The sequence below is a fragment of the Ptychodera flava genome, chromosome 15, assembly GCF_041260155.1.
Source record: "Ptychodera flava strain L36383 chromosome 15, AS_Pfla_20210202, whole genome shotgun sequence".
Classification (NCBI taxonomy): Eukaryota; Metazoa; Hemichordata; class Enteropneusta; family Ptychoderidae; genus Ptychodera; species Ptychodera flava.
In genome coordinates, this window is record NC_091942.1 from 40349632 (window position 1) to 40369490 (window position 19859).

The 19859-nt window shown below is 37.8% G+C and overlaps 1 protein-coding gene across 2 annotated transcripts in view; it reads right to left on the reverse strand.

The window, feature by feature from the left end:
* Positions 1 to 19859, reverse strand: part of LOC139152182 (THO complex subunit 4-like) — a 50159-nt gene that overhangs the window by 15212 nt on the left and 15088 nt on the right. For both annotated transcript variants that reach the window (XM_070725304.1, XM_070725303.1), the window contains exons 3-4: positions 17363 to 17510; positions 16417 to 16525 (exon numbers count right to left, since the gene is read on the reverse strand). In XM_070725304.1, coding sequence (XP_070581405.1) covers positions 16417 to 16525; positions 17363 to 17510 — 257 coding nt within the window. The remainder of the gene's footprint in view (positions 1 to 16416; positions 16526 to 17362; positions 17511 to 19859) is intronic.

Here is a 19859-nt window from a genome sequence, read left to right on the forward strand (position 1 = left end):
CTTAAAAATACAAATTTGCATATTTCAGGACAATTTCCACATATCTAACTATTGTCATCTCTGGACATCTGTACACTAAATATAAAAGCTGTCTGTCCAGGGGCTTTAAAAAGAAAATATCTTTTAAGATTTTTTGACCAAAAATGACAAAAATTGCCCCAAAACAGTAATATTTCCAATTTTGTCGTAATTTCAACAATTAGAAGGGTAACACCCTTGCAAACATCCAATCCAAATTTGAGAGCAATTGGGCTAGCGGTTTCAGAGAAGAAGAAATTTTACTTAAAATGAGAAAAGTAACCAAAAAATAGCGTCAATGACACTGACGCTCCCATGTGGATGGTGACAAGAGTGTCAAGGGAGGGAGAAATTTGTGAGCAATGCTTGGTTTTTGTGTGTTTGTTGTGTGCGGGTGCCTCATGAGTTCTACACCATGCAGCGGATCTGAGTCAGAAAATCTGTAACAACTACACTATACTATAGGACGCTTGGTGAACTACTACTTAAAAGTGAGCTGCAGCAGAGTGGTTTTACTGGGATGTCTGTGTTAGGTTATAGGGTAATGTACATTGAGAGTTGGAGTTCCACCCAGAATTTATGTAGCTTGTAGTTCATTGGTGGAATGCCAAAAAATTATGTCTAAAATTGGAAATGATTATTATTTGACTTTATGGTAATGATGATGGGAAAATCTGGTCCAAAAGCAGCAGACAGACTATGCACATATCCTCATCTAGGTCCACCATAAGGGATTGTGGTCTTGTGTATGATAGGTGGTGTGTTGTACGGGTTAGGTTGGGACTAAAGATTTTGCAAAAATAAATGGATGACCCAATTAGTCAGTAGCTGGATGGTTGGTGAGGTGAAGTGTGAGGAAGTTGGTCAAGTTTTTGACATGGACAGACATATATACATGCATTGTACACACATAAAGAAATAGAGAAAATTTGAGAATATAGTATTTAATGAAAAATATAGTTGACAATGACAGAAATTAAACTTTGTATCTCTTCACCAAACGGTGATCAGTAAGTTATCAATCACTTAAAATGAAAATAAAATGAAAAGTTTCAAATCAAGTAGGGTGTAAATAAATAGTTTAAAAGGCACAAAAAATTAAATCAGCAGGTGTGTTTTCAAGGGCAGCTTTACTTTTCAGTAGAATTGTTCTTTCATGTGGAGGTGATGTATTAATGAATACAACCTGTCTTGTGGCTTTAGTTAGTGGCATTTGTAGTATAATGTAAGCAGCCTCCTGTGCACTGATTTCAACATTGTTAAAGAATTTATTGCCAATGTGTCTGACTTGTGCCTTGAGTTCCATATTACCTCGTCTGGCTTCTTTGCATGCTTGGTCAAGTAATGCACTCATACCTCTTTGTGACTTACTTATGTATGATACGATGTACATGGCACATGCATATGGATCTAACACAAACTGAAGATCATGATTGGCACCCCATGCTGGTAATAATGGTTTCATGTACGCATTGACACGCAAGTCACAAGGGTCTCGTTTCAGGAATATTGTGACTCTTTGTAGAGAACTGCGAATAGCTAGAATGTATTCTTCATAACTAATATGTAATTCACTTGACAAAAAGTTGGCAAATGTTACAGATTTTCCTTCTTTCATATCATCTAGTTTTTCTTTGATGCTGTCATACATTTCTTTGTATTTCTTTTTGTCAACTGTATCATCATTATCTAATGGTGTGAGAATCATTGTCTCTGACATTGGAGGCATTGGATAGCCAAAACGACATATGGGTTTACCTTTTGCTCTGCATGATTTTGAGTGTTTATGAGTTTGCAGGTTAAGTAGTTCACTTATTTCAGCTGGTACATTGGAAGAACACGACACATATTTGTCAATGAAAGTGATCACTTCTGCAGGTGTGTTTTGCTGATAGTTTGGTGCATTCTCAATCCACATCAACATATGAATGTGTGGAGAACCTCTTTGTTGGAATTCAACTCTGTAGAAGTAATCAGTGAGTTTGCCTATTGGTTCATGTGGACTTTTGAGTATAGTGTTTATGAATACATTTATTCTGTGGTCAAAGAACCGAGCACAAGTGACAGGGTCTGATTGCAGTAACCTTGTCTTTGTAGCCCAATCCATTGCTTTCAGATCATCATCAGTATAGTGTTTACCATCAACAAGAAGGCCTAGTATGCGGTGAAGGTCAATCCATCTAGTATCAGCACTTGAGAGGGAACAGAACCATGTCGGTAAACCGAGTTGTCTGATCATAGCAAAGACATCCTTCTTCCTTTTTTCCAAGTAAGGTGGTGAATTTTGCAAATCTCTGAATATATAAAAACCGTCATCAAGTCTGAGTAGTTCTGTTACTTTATCAGGGTTTAATAGGTCAGCAACTTTGTAATTTTTACCCTCAGTTTTACAACGCCGTAGTGCAAGGTGTACTTTATCATTTATTTGTTTCAACTGTAATTTCTTCAGTTTAAAAAATATATTTGGTACACAATTAGCAACGCGTCTGTCCACATTACGAACTTCCCATTTACATATGTCACTGTAATATACAGGAGAGTTATTTTCTGTATCAATGAGTCGACGTTGTCCACAGAATATGGTAGGAAAAGCTAAGTATTCTGCATCTTTATCGGCAAATAAGCTGAAAGGTCTTTGTCCTTCACCAGGTGCAAATGTGAACATTTGATTAGAGATATTTGTATCATCAAGTAAAGTATCCATATTAGCAACAGCACCCTCTTTAGGATCAACATCACTGAGTGTATCACTACCAGTAGAATCAGTGTCAGAATCAGACTCTACTTACGGTTTGGATGCGCTGTCTGTATTCTCAATGAAGGCTGCCATGTCAGTATCTGTATTATCATTGATTTTCTGGAACAATGTACCATCAATTTGAATACCCGAATTTTGGTACAGAATATTTATTTTCCATAAGCCACACAAATGCCTGCATCACTTTGTTGGGTCTGATATTTTCAGTAAATTCGCATCGTGTATATGATAACTTTCGTTTTAGCTTGACTGGTATAGTTGCAGATTCATTAAGCATTCTTGGTAGCATATTGATGGTAGGGTTTATATCTGTTGGGATATTCACAACAGGACCAGATAATGATCTTTGACCTCCACGGGGCAAGTTGCACAAATGCATAAAAGGAATTCTCAAAGCTATTAACCGTTCCTCTAATTGGTGTAAATGTAATTCTGATGGTATATTGGGAAAATTCATTCCGTTGGCTATGGACAGTTTTTGGACTTTGCCTGCAGATACAGATCTATAGCATGTAGTACAAACCCATTCTGTATTGTTGACAGAGATATAGCCAGTCAGGTATTGAGATGCATTGGCAGAATGTGTGGCTAATTTGGCAGCTTGCATTACAGACTTTCTGAACCATGTTTGATGACATGATGAACAGACATAAATGGGTCCTTGAGATGTATGTTTCTGGAAACTATCAATGCAGTCTTGCAATAATTCACCATGACGGTTGTCTGGCAAGCTTGTATTCAGTTTAGTAATTTCTGAACAGTCCATTGCTCCAATACTGCTTTCAATTTCATATCTTTCTATGTTTCTTAAGCGCTTAATGTCTTGTGCTTTTCGTTTCAAATGTTTCTCTTTCTGTTGGAAAACAACACTCTGCCTTTGGGAGCTTTTATAACTTTGTTGCTGCTGTCTCTCTGTGTGTTTTTATATTCAGTACATTTGCGAAGAGATCTCATGGAGAGTTTGGTCTTTAATTTCTCTTTTAGTCTAAATGTAGAATTCCTTCGCAAATTTTGAATGTATATTTTATGCCTCTCCTTTTCTGGCTGTCTGAAGTTTGGATTTTGACGCAAGTATCTCATCTGTGATCGCAATTTCAGTTTCTCTTTCTCTTTGAACACTGGATTTTGTCGAAGTTCAGTTATGTGTGACCGTAATTTTTGTTTTTCTTTCTCTTTGAACACTCGATTTTGTCGCAGTGCTTTCTTTTGTACTTGTTGTTGACAACATTCTTTGTGTTTGAATTGAGGATTTATTCTCTGTTGTTGCATATGCAATTTCAACTGAACTTTTTCAGTCTTTCGAAAATCTTGGTTTTGCCTCTTCAGAGCTTTCCTTAATTTATCTTTTTCACGTTCACCAGCCAAAAATGAGTGGATTTGTCTTCTTTTCTATTTAACCCTTTGCGCTCCGATTCGGCCTGAGACGGCCCCACTAATTGTATTCACGTACGCCCGGTTAGGCCTGACACGGCCTGTGTAAACGCAGTACAGTGATCCCGTTACGGCCTCAATAGGCCTGCATTTTTAATTAGTAAACAAGGATTGATTATATCGTTAGTTTTTGTCGTGACGACTACACATGTCTCAATGACATTTAACAACATCTTGCCTACGACATCACACATGCATGAATACATTTTCCCGCCCCCTTCATGAATAAAAGATTTTTTCCCGCCCCACACACACAGACGACCTGAACTTTTCTTTGAGTGACGCGACCCCGCACCGTGGGAAAACTCTACAGATTTAAATATTCATTTATTTAAAGTTTGTTTTGATATATCTACCCCGGAAGTGAGAAACAACACCGTTTGGGACATTTTCTTTGGGGACTCTGATTCCGACAGCGATTTGAAGGTTTCACAACAGAGGAAATATCTGAACAACAACTGCGAGTGGAGATTTTTTCTGGGAAACATATCGACAGGAAAATGGCAGCGCGGGTGACATCGATCCTGCTGAACTCGCCCAGTGTTTGATCGAAGATCTACATGCAGACGACGTTACTGTAGCCGATCTGGAGTGGTCAGAAACTTCAAATGACGAAATAACTTTATTTCCTTTCAACGGCGACGAATCTGGCCCATTTCACAATCTGGGGTGTACGGGTGATCAGTTGGAATTTTTCCAACTGTTCATGACAGATGACTTTCTCGATCATCTCGTCCGCGAAACCAACAAATACGCGCAGTTCAGACAGGATCTTTCACAGAAAGTCGACACTGAGTGGAGTCCGGTTGACAGAAATGAGATGAAAGCGTATATTGGTGTTCTCACTTTGATGGGTATTCACTCATTGCCTGAAATACGCGACTACTGGTCAACGGACGACCGTCTTCATGTACCGGGGATAGCGAAAGTCATGTCCCGAAATCGTTTCCTGAAGTTGAACCAGTATTTTCATGTCAACGATCCAAATGGCGAACCCGACCGACAAGACCCAGGCAGAGATCGGATGTACAAAGTTCGGCCGATGATCGATCAACTTCGTTCTAAATTTCCCACGAAGTTCGTCCCTTTCAGAGAAATTTCCATCGACGAAGCTATGTGTAAATTTGCCGGGCGATCACCAATGATTCAGTATATGCCAGCGAAGCCTGTGAAGTGGGGATTTAAAATCTGGTCAGCTGCATGTCCACGCACTGGTTATACGTTCAATATGATCCCGTACGCTGGAAAGGAGAGCACATGCAACATGGTCTTGGCTACAGTGTCGTTGTTGATCTGACCAGCAGATATTGTGGATTAGGACATCATATTTACTATGATAATTTCTTCAGTTCCCTTCGCCTTGCTGTCGACTTGTTGAACTGGCAAACGAACGTTTGCAGCACAGTTCGCAAGAACAGTAAAGGACTTCCGGCTGCAGTGTCAAAGCCAGCGACGAAGCTGAAACCAGGTGACTACGTCTACCGAGCAAGCGGTGAAATCACAGCTACTTTGTGGCACGACAAGCGTGATGTGACCCTGCTTAGTTCCAACTGCAATCCTGGCGGCCTGGAAGTTCAGAGAAGGGGAAGGAGATATTCGTCCCAACAGTGGTGAGGGAGTACAATAAGTACATGGGCGGCGTCGACCTCAGTGACCAGATGGCTTCGTACTACCCGATCAACAACAAGTAAATGAAGTTTTGGAAGTACTTGTTCTGGTTTTTTGTCGATCGGATGATCATCAACGCCTTTATATTGTACAGCATTGCACATTCACCAAACCCTCGACGAAGATATCGGCAGAAAGATTATCGCCTTGATCTAGCAAGTCAGCTGATTGGCGGTTTTACAAGTCGTCGGAAGCGCGGGCCGCAAAGTCAAGTCACAGAAGTCGAGAATAGCATCAACGCCGACAACATCGCGAACCACATCTGCGAAGTACTCTCTCCGAACGCGAAGCGTAAGAAGAAATGTTGTCGGCAATGCAGCAAGACTGGCAAGAAAACACCAAAGGGCTACCCTGTTGAAACAACTTGGGGATGTAAGCAGTGCAACGTGCATCTGTGTAAGAACGAGTGTTTCTTGGAGTACCATGCGTCAATTTTGCGGCGTTGAGTGACTTCCGGTATGAAGACAAAACAACGTCTACGTGAACTCTGATGACCTTGAAGGGGAACCCCGTCTAGATTTCACACGGAAATATGTACTGTATATATATTATTGCTTCGAAACGTTTATACTTTCAAATGACTTTAAAACGTTGGCTATTTTTGTCGCCAAAACTTTTGCGTTCATGAACGTTCGTGACATTTGCTTGTTTCTGAAGTCTTAGAAAATTTTAAATAGTACTTTACCGTCAGGGTAACCGACGTGCCACACTGCCTCAGGTAAGAAATTCAGAGTGTAGAATTCATGATAAAATTGAACTACGTTACCGAGATATAACATAATAAGTTTAGCCTTTGGTCCAAATTGTTTATTTTGATAAGGTGTTTAAATTTAAAATTTACACAGGAAAATTTCAAGACGTTCAACAATTTTTTCCAACTATTCAACTAAGTCATTTCTGTCACACATAAAAAAAATACCGCAATTATACGGTGTCGCTCAAATTTGATCAGAATTGGTACATACCAAAGATCAACAATAAGTGTTATTTCTATCTGTTCAGTGCAGGAAATTTATACGTTGATGTTATGACAATTTCTGCACAGTACAACCAGAAAAACAACAAGAAATATTTAAACCAGGACAAAAGTAAATAAGGTCTGAAACTTTAGATACTGAAGGTCAACTTTACCAACATGCATAGCAGAGAATCTTTCTACCATGGATGTACAAAATAGACATCCATATGGTTTCAGCAGATCTGTTAATATGTCACAGTTCATAAACAATGACAGGAAATGAACAATTAGCTGTTTAGTTACTGCTACCACTCCCATAATAGGTACCCTGCATACAAATAGGTTAAAGGTCAAAATCCTCTTATTCAGATGTGTGGGCTGATTCAGTTCACTGCACCACTCCTGCACACTTGCAGTATTTCCCTTTTTCTTACCTCATTTGCACATTTTTGACACTGGTGTTCATTTGAACAAATTCACATCTCAACACCCTACATCTACCTGTACAACAAATACTTAGACGGTAGCTTTGGCGGTATGGGAGCCTTTGTGTGTGACAGACATACATCCGCACATACCCACAAATATACAGACATACAGACGCCACTCAGACTCATCATAAAGCTCTTTTTGGTATTTATATATAAAACCAAATATGAGCTAAAAAACAACAGCTATATTTATCATAAGAAAATCATTTTATTTTTATTTTTCAAGTTCTTCCTGCCTGTAAAAGAAATCATTTCATAAAAACACTGACCAAGAAATTTACAGCGAAGTTAAAAAAAATACGTTCACTGTATTTCCACTGAGGTGTTCAGTGAGTGAAAGTTTTGGGATTTGGGGACCCCGGTATGCAAATTTTCTGCTGGGCTCTGCAAAAATGTCGCAACATTGTTGCAATGGGGCGCAAAGGGTTATATTCTCTTGCATACAGTTTACTTGAAACCTTTTTAGGTACAGATGACACAGTACTGTTCACGTTACTTTCATAGCTGTCTAACCTCTGAGCATTCTTTTTAGAAGATAGTTGTTGAGTCTGGAAATTAAAATAATTAACCATAAGTTCCTCATGTTTGTCATGTTGCTGTTGAGCCTGATGTGCTGAATTATTAGCATGAATGATCACTTCTTGAAGCTCATATGCTGTCATTTTATTCAAATTCAAGTTATCAAACAAAGAATACAAATAATTAATTAGAGCATATTGTGTGTCAAAGAATATTACAATACTTGAGCCATCAATGTGTTGCAAGCCATGTGAGTTACGCTATGTGAATCAAATATACAATAGTTGCCACTGTGGTGTTTGGAAAGAGCCATACAATAGCCACCTGTCATCAACAACAAAGTGTTACTGGAATTGAAAGCTTTAGTAATAGCGTCCTTGAAATGTAAACAGTCTGGTACATCTATATCTGTGAAATGATCTAACAACCCAAAATACTGCTTGCGTTTCTCTATATTGTGCTGCAAAGACTCCATGTGTACAATATTTGGCAATTCATTAAATATTTAAATGTCTGAATTAAATTTATTGCTGGCCTGCAGGTAACTGAACGTTTCTCTGTATAAACTGTCGCCAATATGTAAAATGCAATTCAAGTCTTCACATGTTAATGAATGCTTGTCTTGACATACACACAAGTATACTCTAGGGCATTACAAGTGCATTGTTTACCTCTTGAAGATTCATGAAAAACAGGACTTCCTTGATGAATACTAGCTTGTATAACATGGCCTATAGTGTAACTTTCCCATTCAAGCTTCTGACAGTTGCTTTTCTGAGTCTGAATAGTTTTACTTTGCAGTAAAAAAGGATCTGTAGGCAGTATGCTACTGTTTGACTGTATTTGTGCACTGTTTTGTGGTACATGACATTCTTTGTTGTAAAGGTTGCTTATGGATGGTTCACTTATGAATAGGTTGCTTGAGTGTAAGTTGCTTAAGGTACTTTCACATAGGATACTATCATATGGTAGCAAACTCTTATTGTATCGATCACTGTCGATAGATATATCATATGATACTGGGTGTTTTGCCTCACTGGAACCACCCAAACCAGAATTGTCAGCTGACGTACGCTGATTATCAGCATGGCTCCTGCCAGCACCAGGCTGTAAAAGAAACAAAAAAATGCATTTAGTTTAACAAGCATATCATTCAAGTGTCATATTCATGCTATTTTCATATCACCTTGACATACTTAATTTTCATGTGATTTATAAAGAGTACATTTGTATCAATAAAATATATGTACATTAGTAGCACGATGAAAAACTTCAAAAAACAAGTATTTGAAACATTTGCATGTGTAAGGGGGGCAGCTTACCAATGTTTTTTCATAATAATTGAAATGTTACCTAGTTACTGGATAATGTAACTCATGTTCAAGTAATATTCATCAGCAGAAATTCGATTTTTGCTTATTTCACATTTCACATCATTTTTGATATCTGATCACCTGGCCAAGAATTCAGAGAACAGCCATGCTTCACATCAATATATGTACTTACTAACAAGTATACCCTGACTTATCAGTTTCATAAATTTTGATGAAACCCTAATTGCAACTAATAATTTATCTAATTGAATTTTTAGTTGTCTGATCAAGTGAACACTTGTTCACCACCTGTGGCTGAGTTATCCCTCAGTGACCATGTTTACATTCAAGCAATGTGGTGTTATAACAAAAAATATAGGCATCAAAGTACCACACATAGGAGCTTTTACTTTCCAAAGCATCCACAAGCCCACATATAATTATCGCAACATATCAATAACCACTGCATGGCCTTGCATTCTGGTAATTTTCCATGGTCTTTGGTAAATAAATATTAACCTTGCATCCTTTTGTGCTAATATTGCCGATAATTGTGCTGAAATTGTTTACTTAATGCATAAGGTGTCTACTGAGGCTGAACAATCATATAATTGAATTATGGTGGTAAGCTTACACAAACATACCAGGATGTTGAGACTCACAGACTAATTAAATGTAAAAGCACTAACACCAGACTAGACTTATAATCGATGATCGCAGCCCTTTAAGCCTAATTGATAGCTCACCCGTGAGCAGAATTTTGTACACACTTACTTGTTGTTTCACAACTGATTTTCGCCAATATTTCTTCTTTGGCACGCTGTATTTTCAACCTATGTATTGAGAACAAAATATAATTTACAAAACTATTTACAGACTGGTAGAGATAAAGTATATTTTTTGTAAAAACTGATAAATTAGTTATGCTAACTCCAAGTCAAAAGAAATATAATTGTTGCTGTGTTACAGACAACCAGAAGTCCTCACAAACAAGATACAATAAAACAGCAAAGAGAAGAACCAATAAAACAAATCTTTTTGTTTGTAGATACCCTTTTAATTCAAATCATATCTAGATGATAAGATTTAAATAAAAAATCACATTAAATAAATTAAAAGGGTTCGAAATTCCCCGGTAGGTCTGTGCCAACAGATTGGTATACCAGAGTTGGTCCTTGTGCAACTATACACACATCTTGAACTACTTGAAGTTGTAGTGACATGGGCAACTGGTTTTTTTTAGACAATGAAACGTCAAATTTGATATTTTTTTTTCATTGCTACCTACTACACACTAAGGGAAAAGTACTGTGTCTTTGTTAAAACAAGAACAACTTATCAAAAATATAATAATGAGATTAAGCAAGCAAACGTATTTACAACCAATGAACCATGAGCCAACTAGAAGTTGCATGTACCTACTACTACAACGGCCACGCTAGCTGTGATATCGCAGCGGTACTTGTGGCGTGTATCTAACGCGCTCGGGTCACATTGAGGTCAGCTACGGCCACGCAACTATTACGCTGTACTCTCCGACATAAACTGACATAACCCACTCACACACCTACAAATTATGATGAACCTTTAATTGTACGAACTGATACCACAAACTAATGCCACAGTACACCTACGTTTGAATTAACTGATACCCAATCGACTTCACACGACCGACATGAGTCGATATTAAACGAAAACGCATTTACCGTTTTACGTTCGTCCTTTTGAAATGGACTGTATACAAAAGCGCGGCCCATTCAGATATATTCACGGGGATTGCCACGTGCGGTGATGACACTTGAAACCGAAGTGGCAAGGAAATCGTCCCCTTAAAGAGCAAAGTTGATTTTTACGTCGACGAAGTGGAAAACAAGATTAGAATACTGGTCTGTTTTAGTAGTCGTCGACTCTCGTTTCTCTCTCAATGACCCGCTCAAACTACATTTACTTTCGCATTCATTGCAGCTGGTGCATGCTTTCTCAAACACCCTAGCCTCGCGAGAGTTATGACGTCACGTGTATACTAGTACATTATGCTCAAGGGCAGTCTCGTGTGAAAATGACGATTGACTGTAACGTAGCCTACAAACGCGATGCATGCACGTTGCCGGCCGTGGCGCATGCAGCGGCGAAATCGAATCGTCATGCACGACAGTTGTTGCTGGTCTCGATCAATATCTTCCTATTTCGGCGGAAATTGCTCAGTTGAGGACAGGTTCAAACTGCGTAACGTTGAACGTCAAGTGCAAAAAGCCCCACTTAAAATGTGATCGAGATGGTTAACGATACCGAGTACAAAATGGCTGTAATTTATAGAGGTATACAATTATGAAACAATTTTCAATGTTGCACTGATGACCGCCACCGTTAAACGCGAGTCTAATCACAAAACTTCACAAGCGAGGTTACTGACGGTGTACTACATTACTAAACAGCACGCAAACACGCAAGCTCGTTTAGAAACGGCGTTTCTGTCTTTCGTATTACATGTAAGCTTAAATACAGAACACATCTTTCAAAGTCCACACAGTTTGACGTATGGTACCGCGGAATATCTCAGGAACAGACTGTTCGAAACCTCTACTTTAAACAATACACTTTAATGTGTTCAACTGAGTTGTTTTTTAGAAAGGTTTTGCTGTTGTTTCACCGGTTCTGCACACTTGGGCTGAACCGCCGTATATCGATGAACCACACAGTCGTGCAGTCCCAAAACTCAGCTCCGTGCACTGTAGCTGAACGGATGATAATTGACAACTGAACATGCAGTTTCAAATTACATGCTACACGACACACTATATCTCAAAGTAACCTCACAACATGTAATCCTCGTTTTCACTTCGGAATATTTTGACTCGGCAATGCCATTCTGAACAATTTCACAAGCGCTACAGTTCAAGTACCCGTTCACACACTACAATCCACTATACACAACTTCTCTATGTAAAAATATGCATAAATATAATAGACCATACATTCTAAAACAGGTATTGATAGACATTTAGAATAGCTTACCTTCTGACTCGTGAGGTGCACCCAAAAATCTTGCAAAACGCAGGAAATATCCTGAAGTCCACAGTAGTAACGAGTTCGAGCTTCAACTTTTCTTTACGAACAATGGCATGTATTACGTCACAATTTGGCTATTACATCAATTGTTACTATTCCCTAATTACATGTCTCTCTTCAGCGTGCTAACAACATGTTAACAGGGTGCTACACTATAACCGTAACAGCAATGACGCGTTGAAATAGGTGGAGCAAGCTCTGCAGCAGTGATGCAGTTGAAAATAAATTGACCTTGAACATTGACTTTCAATGCGTGTTAAAAACAAATGTCTACAATAAAACAACCAAAACATCACCATTCAAATACATACAAAATGCATGGATAATCCAGTGTTCTCCCCAGAGCTATTATAGAGTGGTGGCCGGCAATCTATAATTTTTGGTAAACAATAGAAACTCATTACCATAAGTTGCATTATTGTTATGCAATAGAAACTATTAGCCGCCACTCTATCAGAAAATCCTGGGGAGATCACTGTAATCCATAGTAACGTGGACACTAAGTTTTAAGACTGTCCCACAAATATTTTTGAAGAACAAAGCTGTTCAACCTACAAATGAAAAAAAAATTCTTAAAAATATGAAATTAAAGATATCCCTCTAAAATTAACAGTTTTTTAAAGGATTGACGCTATCTACCTACACACAAAATATCGACACATTCTGCCGGGTGGTTCCCGAGTTGCAGCATCTTCACAAATTTTCACTTTTTTCTACCTCATTTGCATATTTTTGACACAGACATCTTCATTTGTACAAATTCACATCTCCAACCTAGGATGCCTCTAATTACCAAATATGAAGACATATGATCTTGTAGTTTTTTTGTTTTTGATCTGGACGGACTAACAGACATACATACATACACACAGACGCCATTTTGCCACCTTATAAGAATACCTCCCATTTGCATATATACATATGCATATATGGGAGCGTAAAAATTCAGCAAAAATACAAAATTCAAGATATCTTCACGATATTCATTCAACTGATTTTGATCAACCTTAGGAACCTGTATACCAAATATCAAAGCTATCAGATTAGTAATTTTTCAATAAAAAAAGTTTTGACCAAAAATTTGGAAAATTGCCCCTAAATTACAAATATTAAAATTTCAATTCAATTTGTATACACTTGACTGAGGTCATCCTGAGGAACATGTATACCAACTTTCAAAGCAATCAGATGAGTGGTTTCAGAGAAAAACATTTTTTGACTAAAAACTGAAAAAATTACCCTAAAAATAGAAACATGCAAATTTCATCCCAAATTTTAAACACCTACTTTAGAATGCCTAACAGAACCTGCACACGAAGTTTCAACCCAATCTGACCAACGGTTACAGAGTTTTAGCAATTTGCAGGGTTTTCCCTTTTTCCCCTCATTTGCATATTTTTGGCACTGACATGTTCATTTGAACAAATTCACATCTCCACCCCTAGGTCGCCTGTACACCAAATACTAAGACAGTACGTGCTGCGGTTTAGCTGTTTTTGACGTCGACGGACATACATACATACATACATACATACATACATACATACGTACATACGTACATACATACATGCAAATGAACTGATTCAGCTTATACGATTACCTCACATTGGTATAACCAAATGTGAGCTATTAAATAAAATCGGTTGAAACATGTCTGAGTTATGGCTCTGTACATGAAAAAATACCGTCAAGGACAGTGCGCTCACATTCGGTTTGAATTGGTAAATTTTTAAGAAATATTAAAACCAGAAAAACAAGAATGACAAAAGCAAATAAGGTCTGCAACTTAGGTACTGGAGGTCATCTTTAGGAACATGCATATCAACTTCTATAGCAATGGGACAAGCAGATCCTACATACATAAGCAAATGTCAACAAAAAAATTAGCCAGAGAAGCTTGACAAAAAGAAAAGGTGGGAGAGTGGGAAAAAAAAAAGAGTGGGAAAAAATGTACAAGGGATCTGGTAAAAAGTAACGCTACCTCATCAATCTTCTATCCCCTACCCCCTCCTGAATATCAAATGTTCCATCCCTTACATAAGACCAGCTGGTAGGAAATGTATTTACAACCTTGGGGATGTTTTAATTAATGCTATGAGTGCTATCATTCTAATGTAAACAGCACTTAAATCAGTTACAGATAGTGAAATGCCTTCCACTGTGGGGGGGGGGGGGGGGGGGGGGGGGATTACGACATCTGGAATTATCCTGGATCCAAATTTATCATCAGTTCTTGTGTGTCTTACATGGAAAAGTTGCAAAAATTGGTCCGCAATGAAAAAATTTACCTCAGCTTTGTTTTCTGGATCAAATTTTACTACAAATTGATATTAAATATGACAAAATTATGTTCACAGCCTTCAAAACTCTCACAACATATCCTGGTTGGTGTAGGTCCTTTAAGGTCACAAAAGAAAATTACCTAAAATATAAAAATTTGGGGGTTTCCCAACACTTTGAGCAGAAAATGTATCTAATAACATCTCTCTGGACTTTTGTAGCAAATTACAAAGCTATCAGACAAGTAATTTTGAGAACAAGAGTTCTTGACCTCAAATGACAAAATTGTCTTAAAAATACAAATTTGTATATTTCAGGACAATTTCCACATATCTAACTATTGTCATCTCTGGACATCTGTACACCAAATATAAAAGCTGTCTGTCCAGGGGCTTTAAAAAGAATATATCTTTTAAGATTTTTTGACCAAAAATGACAAAAATTGCCCCAAAACAGTAATATTTCCAATTTTGTCGTAATTTCAACAATTAGAAGGGTAACACCCTTGCAAACATCCAATCCAAATTTGAGAGCAATTAGGCTAGCGGTTTCAGAGAAGAAGAAATTTTACTTAAAATGAGAAAAGTAACCAAAAAATTCAGCAAAAATACAAAATTCAAGATATCTTCACGATATTCATTCAACTGATTTTGATCAACCTTAGGAACCTGTATACCAAATATCAAAGCTATCAGATTAGTAATTTTTCAATAAAAAAATTTTGACCAAAAATTTGGAAAATTGCCCCAAAATTACAAATATTAAAATTTCAATTCAATTTGTATACACTTGACTGAGGTCATCCTGAGGAACATGTATACCAACTTTCAAAGCAATCAGATGAGTTGTTTCAGAGAAAAACATTTTTTGACTAAAAACTGAAAAAATTACCCTAAAAATAGAAACATGCAAATTTCATCCTAAATTTTAAACACCTACTTAAGAATGCCTAACAGAACCTGCACACCAAGTTTCAACCCTATCTGACCAATGGTTACAGAGTTTTAGCAATTTGCAGGGTTTTTCCTTTTTTCCCCTCATTTGCATATTTTTGGCACTGACATGTTCATTTGAACAAATTCACATCTCCACCCCTAGATGCACCTGTACACCAAATACTAAGACAGTAGGTGCTGCGGTTTAGCTGTTTTTGACGTGGACGGACATACATACATACATACATACATACAGACATGCAAATGGCATGCAAATGAACTGATTCAGCTTATACGATTACCTCACATTAATTTACAAAATGTGAGCTAAAAATCGTAACAAAATGGCTACCTGGCGGCCATATTGGATCGTATCACAAAACAAATTGACGTGCATATCTATGACATTGGTCAATGTCCTTGTACCATCTTTGAATAAAATCAGTTGAAAAATGTCTGAGTTATGGCTCTGTACATGAAAAAATTGTAATAAAATGGCCGCCTGGTGGCCATATTGGATCGTATCAGAAAACAAATCGACGTGCATCTGTATGACATATGAAGTAATCCTTGTACCAAGTTTGAATGAAATCACTCCAGGCATCTCTGAGATATCTGCGTGAATGGACGGACGGACGGACGGATTGACGGACATGACCAAACCTATAAGTCCCACCCGGACGGTGTCCGTGGGGACTAAAGACAAGTGTGTGATTTTAAAAGAAAAGCAGATGAGCAAACATTTGCATATTAAACCGGCATTACTTCACCATCCAATTGTCCAAAATTAGTTCCAATAGTGTTCTTATGACATCAGACAATATCTTCAGTAAAATTTTGTGTATATGGAATTCAGAATCTTACTTCACAGTTTTCTCTCACATTCCCTTGATGGACACACATTGGGTGTATCTTTAAAACCCTTGATGATTGTTTTCTCATCGGCTAACTTAACCAGGTTGTAATTATACTTTACCCTGATCCAAAGTTTCCACCGCCGCCTGCTGCACCTCTTGCTGACTGCCGCCTCTGAAGTTGTTCTGCTTCATTTGCTGATGTCACAAGTTGAATGTTCATGGCCCTACCTACAAAGTCAAGTCAAATTTACCATGACACAGTCCATTGATTACGCATACAGCTGTACAAAGTATGATTGTCAAAATATATCATACAGTGACATGATCATTAACCCTTTTCCTGCCAGACAGTATTAAGACTATTACTTCCCCATAAGCCAAGTCAGTAAAAAGCGGTATTGAGCCCAAACATGACGTATTTTCACCCGCTTGGCTTGGTATGTTATAGCATCTTTAGTCCAAAAAAATCAAGTTTACAGTATTTATGTTTTCAACAGCCTTCAAATGTACAGTATTATGTTAAAATACACCATATGGAATATGTTGTGTTTCATTAATTTTAACCATCTTAACCTGATGGTGAAATATGGACTTGGCAGGAAAAGGGTTAAGGTAGAACGCACCTCGGGGACAGAAATTCAGGCCTTCAAATTTTATCAATTTTCTTCTGACCTACCACTTGTGGGGGCTCATTTTGAAGCTCTTGGCGAAAGAAAAGTTTTCACCGTCTTAGTTTTTTGAAAATCGAAAATTTTATTTTTTCTCATAGAGTTAACACAGGGATGGCGGCCATTTTGGATTTCAAATATCGAGAAATCACAAGTTATTTGTCTCTCTAGTACCAAAGTTTGCACGGTGACCCCTGATTTTTATTCTTGCTTTGGTAAGAGAATGGTTGAAAGTTTCACCGAGGAAAGTTTGAGCAAAAGTTTAAGTCTTTCACTTTCGAGGTGCATATTACCTTAAGGCAGATATTGACTCATGCAGCAGAACATAGATATTTCTTGAGATGAAAACTGGACAAGATATGCTGTAAATGTTCTGTTACCATGTCAACAGACTTACCATCCAAAGGCACATTATTGTACTGTTTCATTGCTTTGATAGCATCTCCCTTTTTCTCAAAGACAACATCAGCTGTCCCAAGACTTCTTCCAGATCTGTCATAGTGTACTGCTGCACGCTTCAATGTTCCAAAATCTGCAAATAACTCCTGTATAGTAATAGAAAATGCTGTATCAGTTTTATTTCCTGACATTTTCCATAAATGTAATCTGAAAAACAACAAAGTTTTTCCAAACTAACATACAACTATTACAATCAATAGGCTATCCATTTTGTAACTCTTTAAATCTTAACAATTTATCACCTCAGGTCTTGCAATGACCTTCATAGAGCCCATCATTAGCCACAGAGCATGCCCCTTAACTGATCAGCTAAGTAAGCTGTCCTATAGTCAGTTGATCGGGGTCTGGTATAGGGGTACAATAGGGCTAGCTTTGCCAGACTATTGATAGCACATTGGGGTAAAAGGCAGATACTAGAAGTTGCCTAGTCAGTCTAGGTCTATACACAGTCCCTCCACACAATGGTCTTGAAACTTGGTATGTGCAATATTATTTAAAGGTGTTAATGGCTGAACCATAGATAGGGTGCACGGTGCGGGTGTAAACGCTTGCTTAGGACAATGGGTATGATATAAGTAGCATTAAGCAATATCTTGTTATAATCATTTTCTTTGCTCCTCAGATAATTTATTGCCATCACCAGTATTTCTGATACAACTAAGTAAATTATTGTCTTTATGATGATTATTTTCTTTTAAGATTTTCGTCTATGATTTTCCGTTTTTTGCTTCAGAATTTTCTCCCACCAAATTTGACCTCCAGTGACCTTGCTATATAGGCAAAGGCAGCTTGTGGTACGAGATGTCCTCCCCCTTTCATTTGGTACGAGATGTCTTCCATCTTTCATTTGCAGAATTAAGCAGAAATCGAAAAGACTTTGGCATAATGGATCAGCTAAGTGGTTTGGAAAATTGTAGAAACCGTTTTTTGTTGTTGTTTACTCTATCCTGCGTTTGAAAGCACCTGAGTTTTTGACGATGTATTTGTTTTAGAATCAAGATGGTGGCCACCATAGACCAGGCATGTGGATTGTAAACAAAAAAAAATTACCAACCAACCAGAAAAACTTCCCGTGAAATATGGAATGCAGGGTGTATATCTTCCTACAAGTTTATTTTCTGGACTTGATTTTCTTTGGTTTTGATGGTTTAGAAAGCTATTGAGTTTGCTGTGACGTCATTTTGAAACTTAAGCAGTTTGGTTCTTTGGTCACAAAGGTTTTTCCTCCATTCCAAGTTTGAATCTTATCAAAGTAGGCATTTTCACTCACTTACGATGATATTTATGATAATTCATGATTCCTTTTGACATAATTTTAGGGTAGTGATTTTGTTTGTCTTATGTTTACGTTTGAACAATCAGGGTAAACTTCTGCAAAGGCCCTATATAGTTGAAGTGTTAGTGTTACATGCTTTGAGCTGCATGCTGTTGTCTAGCAGTGTGTATTCCCCTTAAGGTCAATCTGTTTTTGAGGCCTAAAGGATATGCAACAGCTATTTCATGTATAAAAAATGTGGAAGAGGCTTCCCACTTCAATATTGAAAAGTCTGTGTTACAATAGTGTTTGTTTCATTTTGGATATGTGAGGAGTGACCAAAATATCACCCTGAACTGCGTCAAGATGGTCAATAAAATCGATATCTTCTAAAGTAAAATTAAGTCCTAATCAATTTTCTTGTTCAGCTTAACAAGGTATGGAAATCGATCCCAGGGCCTAGGAGTGGCACATGTAAAACAGTATGTATCTTTGCGTCAGAGGCGGAATAAACTATGAGTGTATCTATTTATCCAGGAAATCTTAATCCCGACTGCTATGTTTGTACGCACATAGAGCCAGTCGACGTTAGGGACACAAAAAACAACGAGGAGCAAACAGGCAGTGGTTTTGAACAAAATCAATGTACCGGTACTTCACCGATGTCTGTAACTCCATACATGAAAATATTCGTAGCTTGACACACTTTGAACATAGCTCGTAACAAGGGACAGTGGAAAGCCCATGGAACTACGTGTACAACTATAACAGCCACTCATGTAGTTGGTGCACAGTGAAGATTTTTCCGATCAACAACTTTGACGGATGGTGGACTGACCTTTCCTACCGCAATTGTATCTCCCTCGATTCAGCACAAAATTTTTGTATGGACTATCGATGCGGTGTTTACAGTTGTTACGCGGTGGTAAATCCTAGTCGTATTTAGGACTGCTGCGTAAACAGTCACTGAATAAACTTTGCACGCATTTGCGAGCACTGGATATTTTAACCGTTTTTTAATCAAAAACCGTCCATATATGCGTATGACGGTGACAAAAACAATCAGTGTTCTCCCCAGAAATTTCTGAAACAGGATCGGCTAATTTGCATAACAATAACTATGTAAATTTTATGTTAATTATGCAATACACACATCACTCCATAGCATCAGAAAAAATCC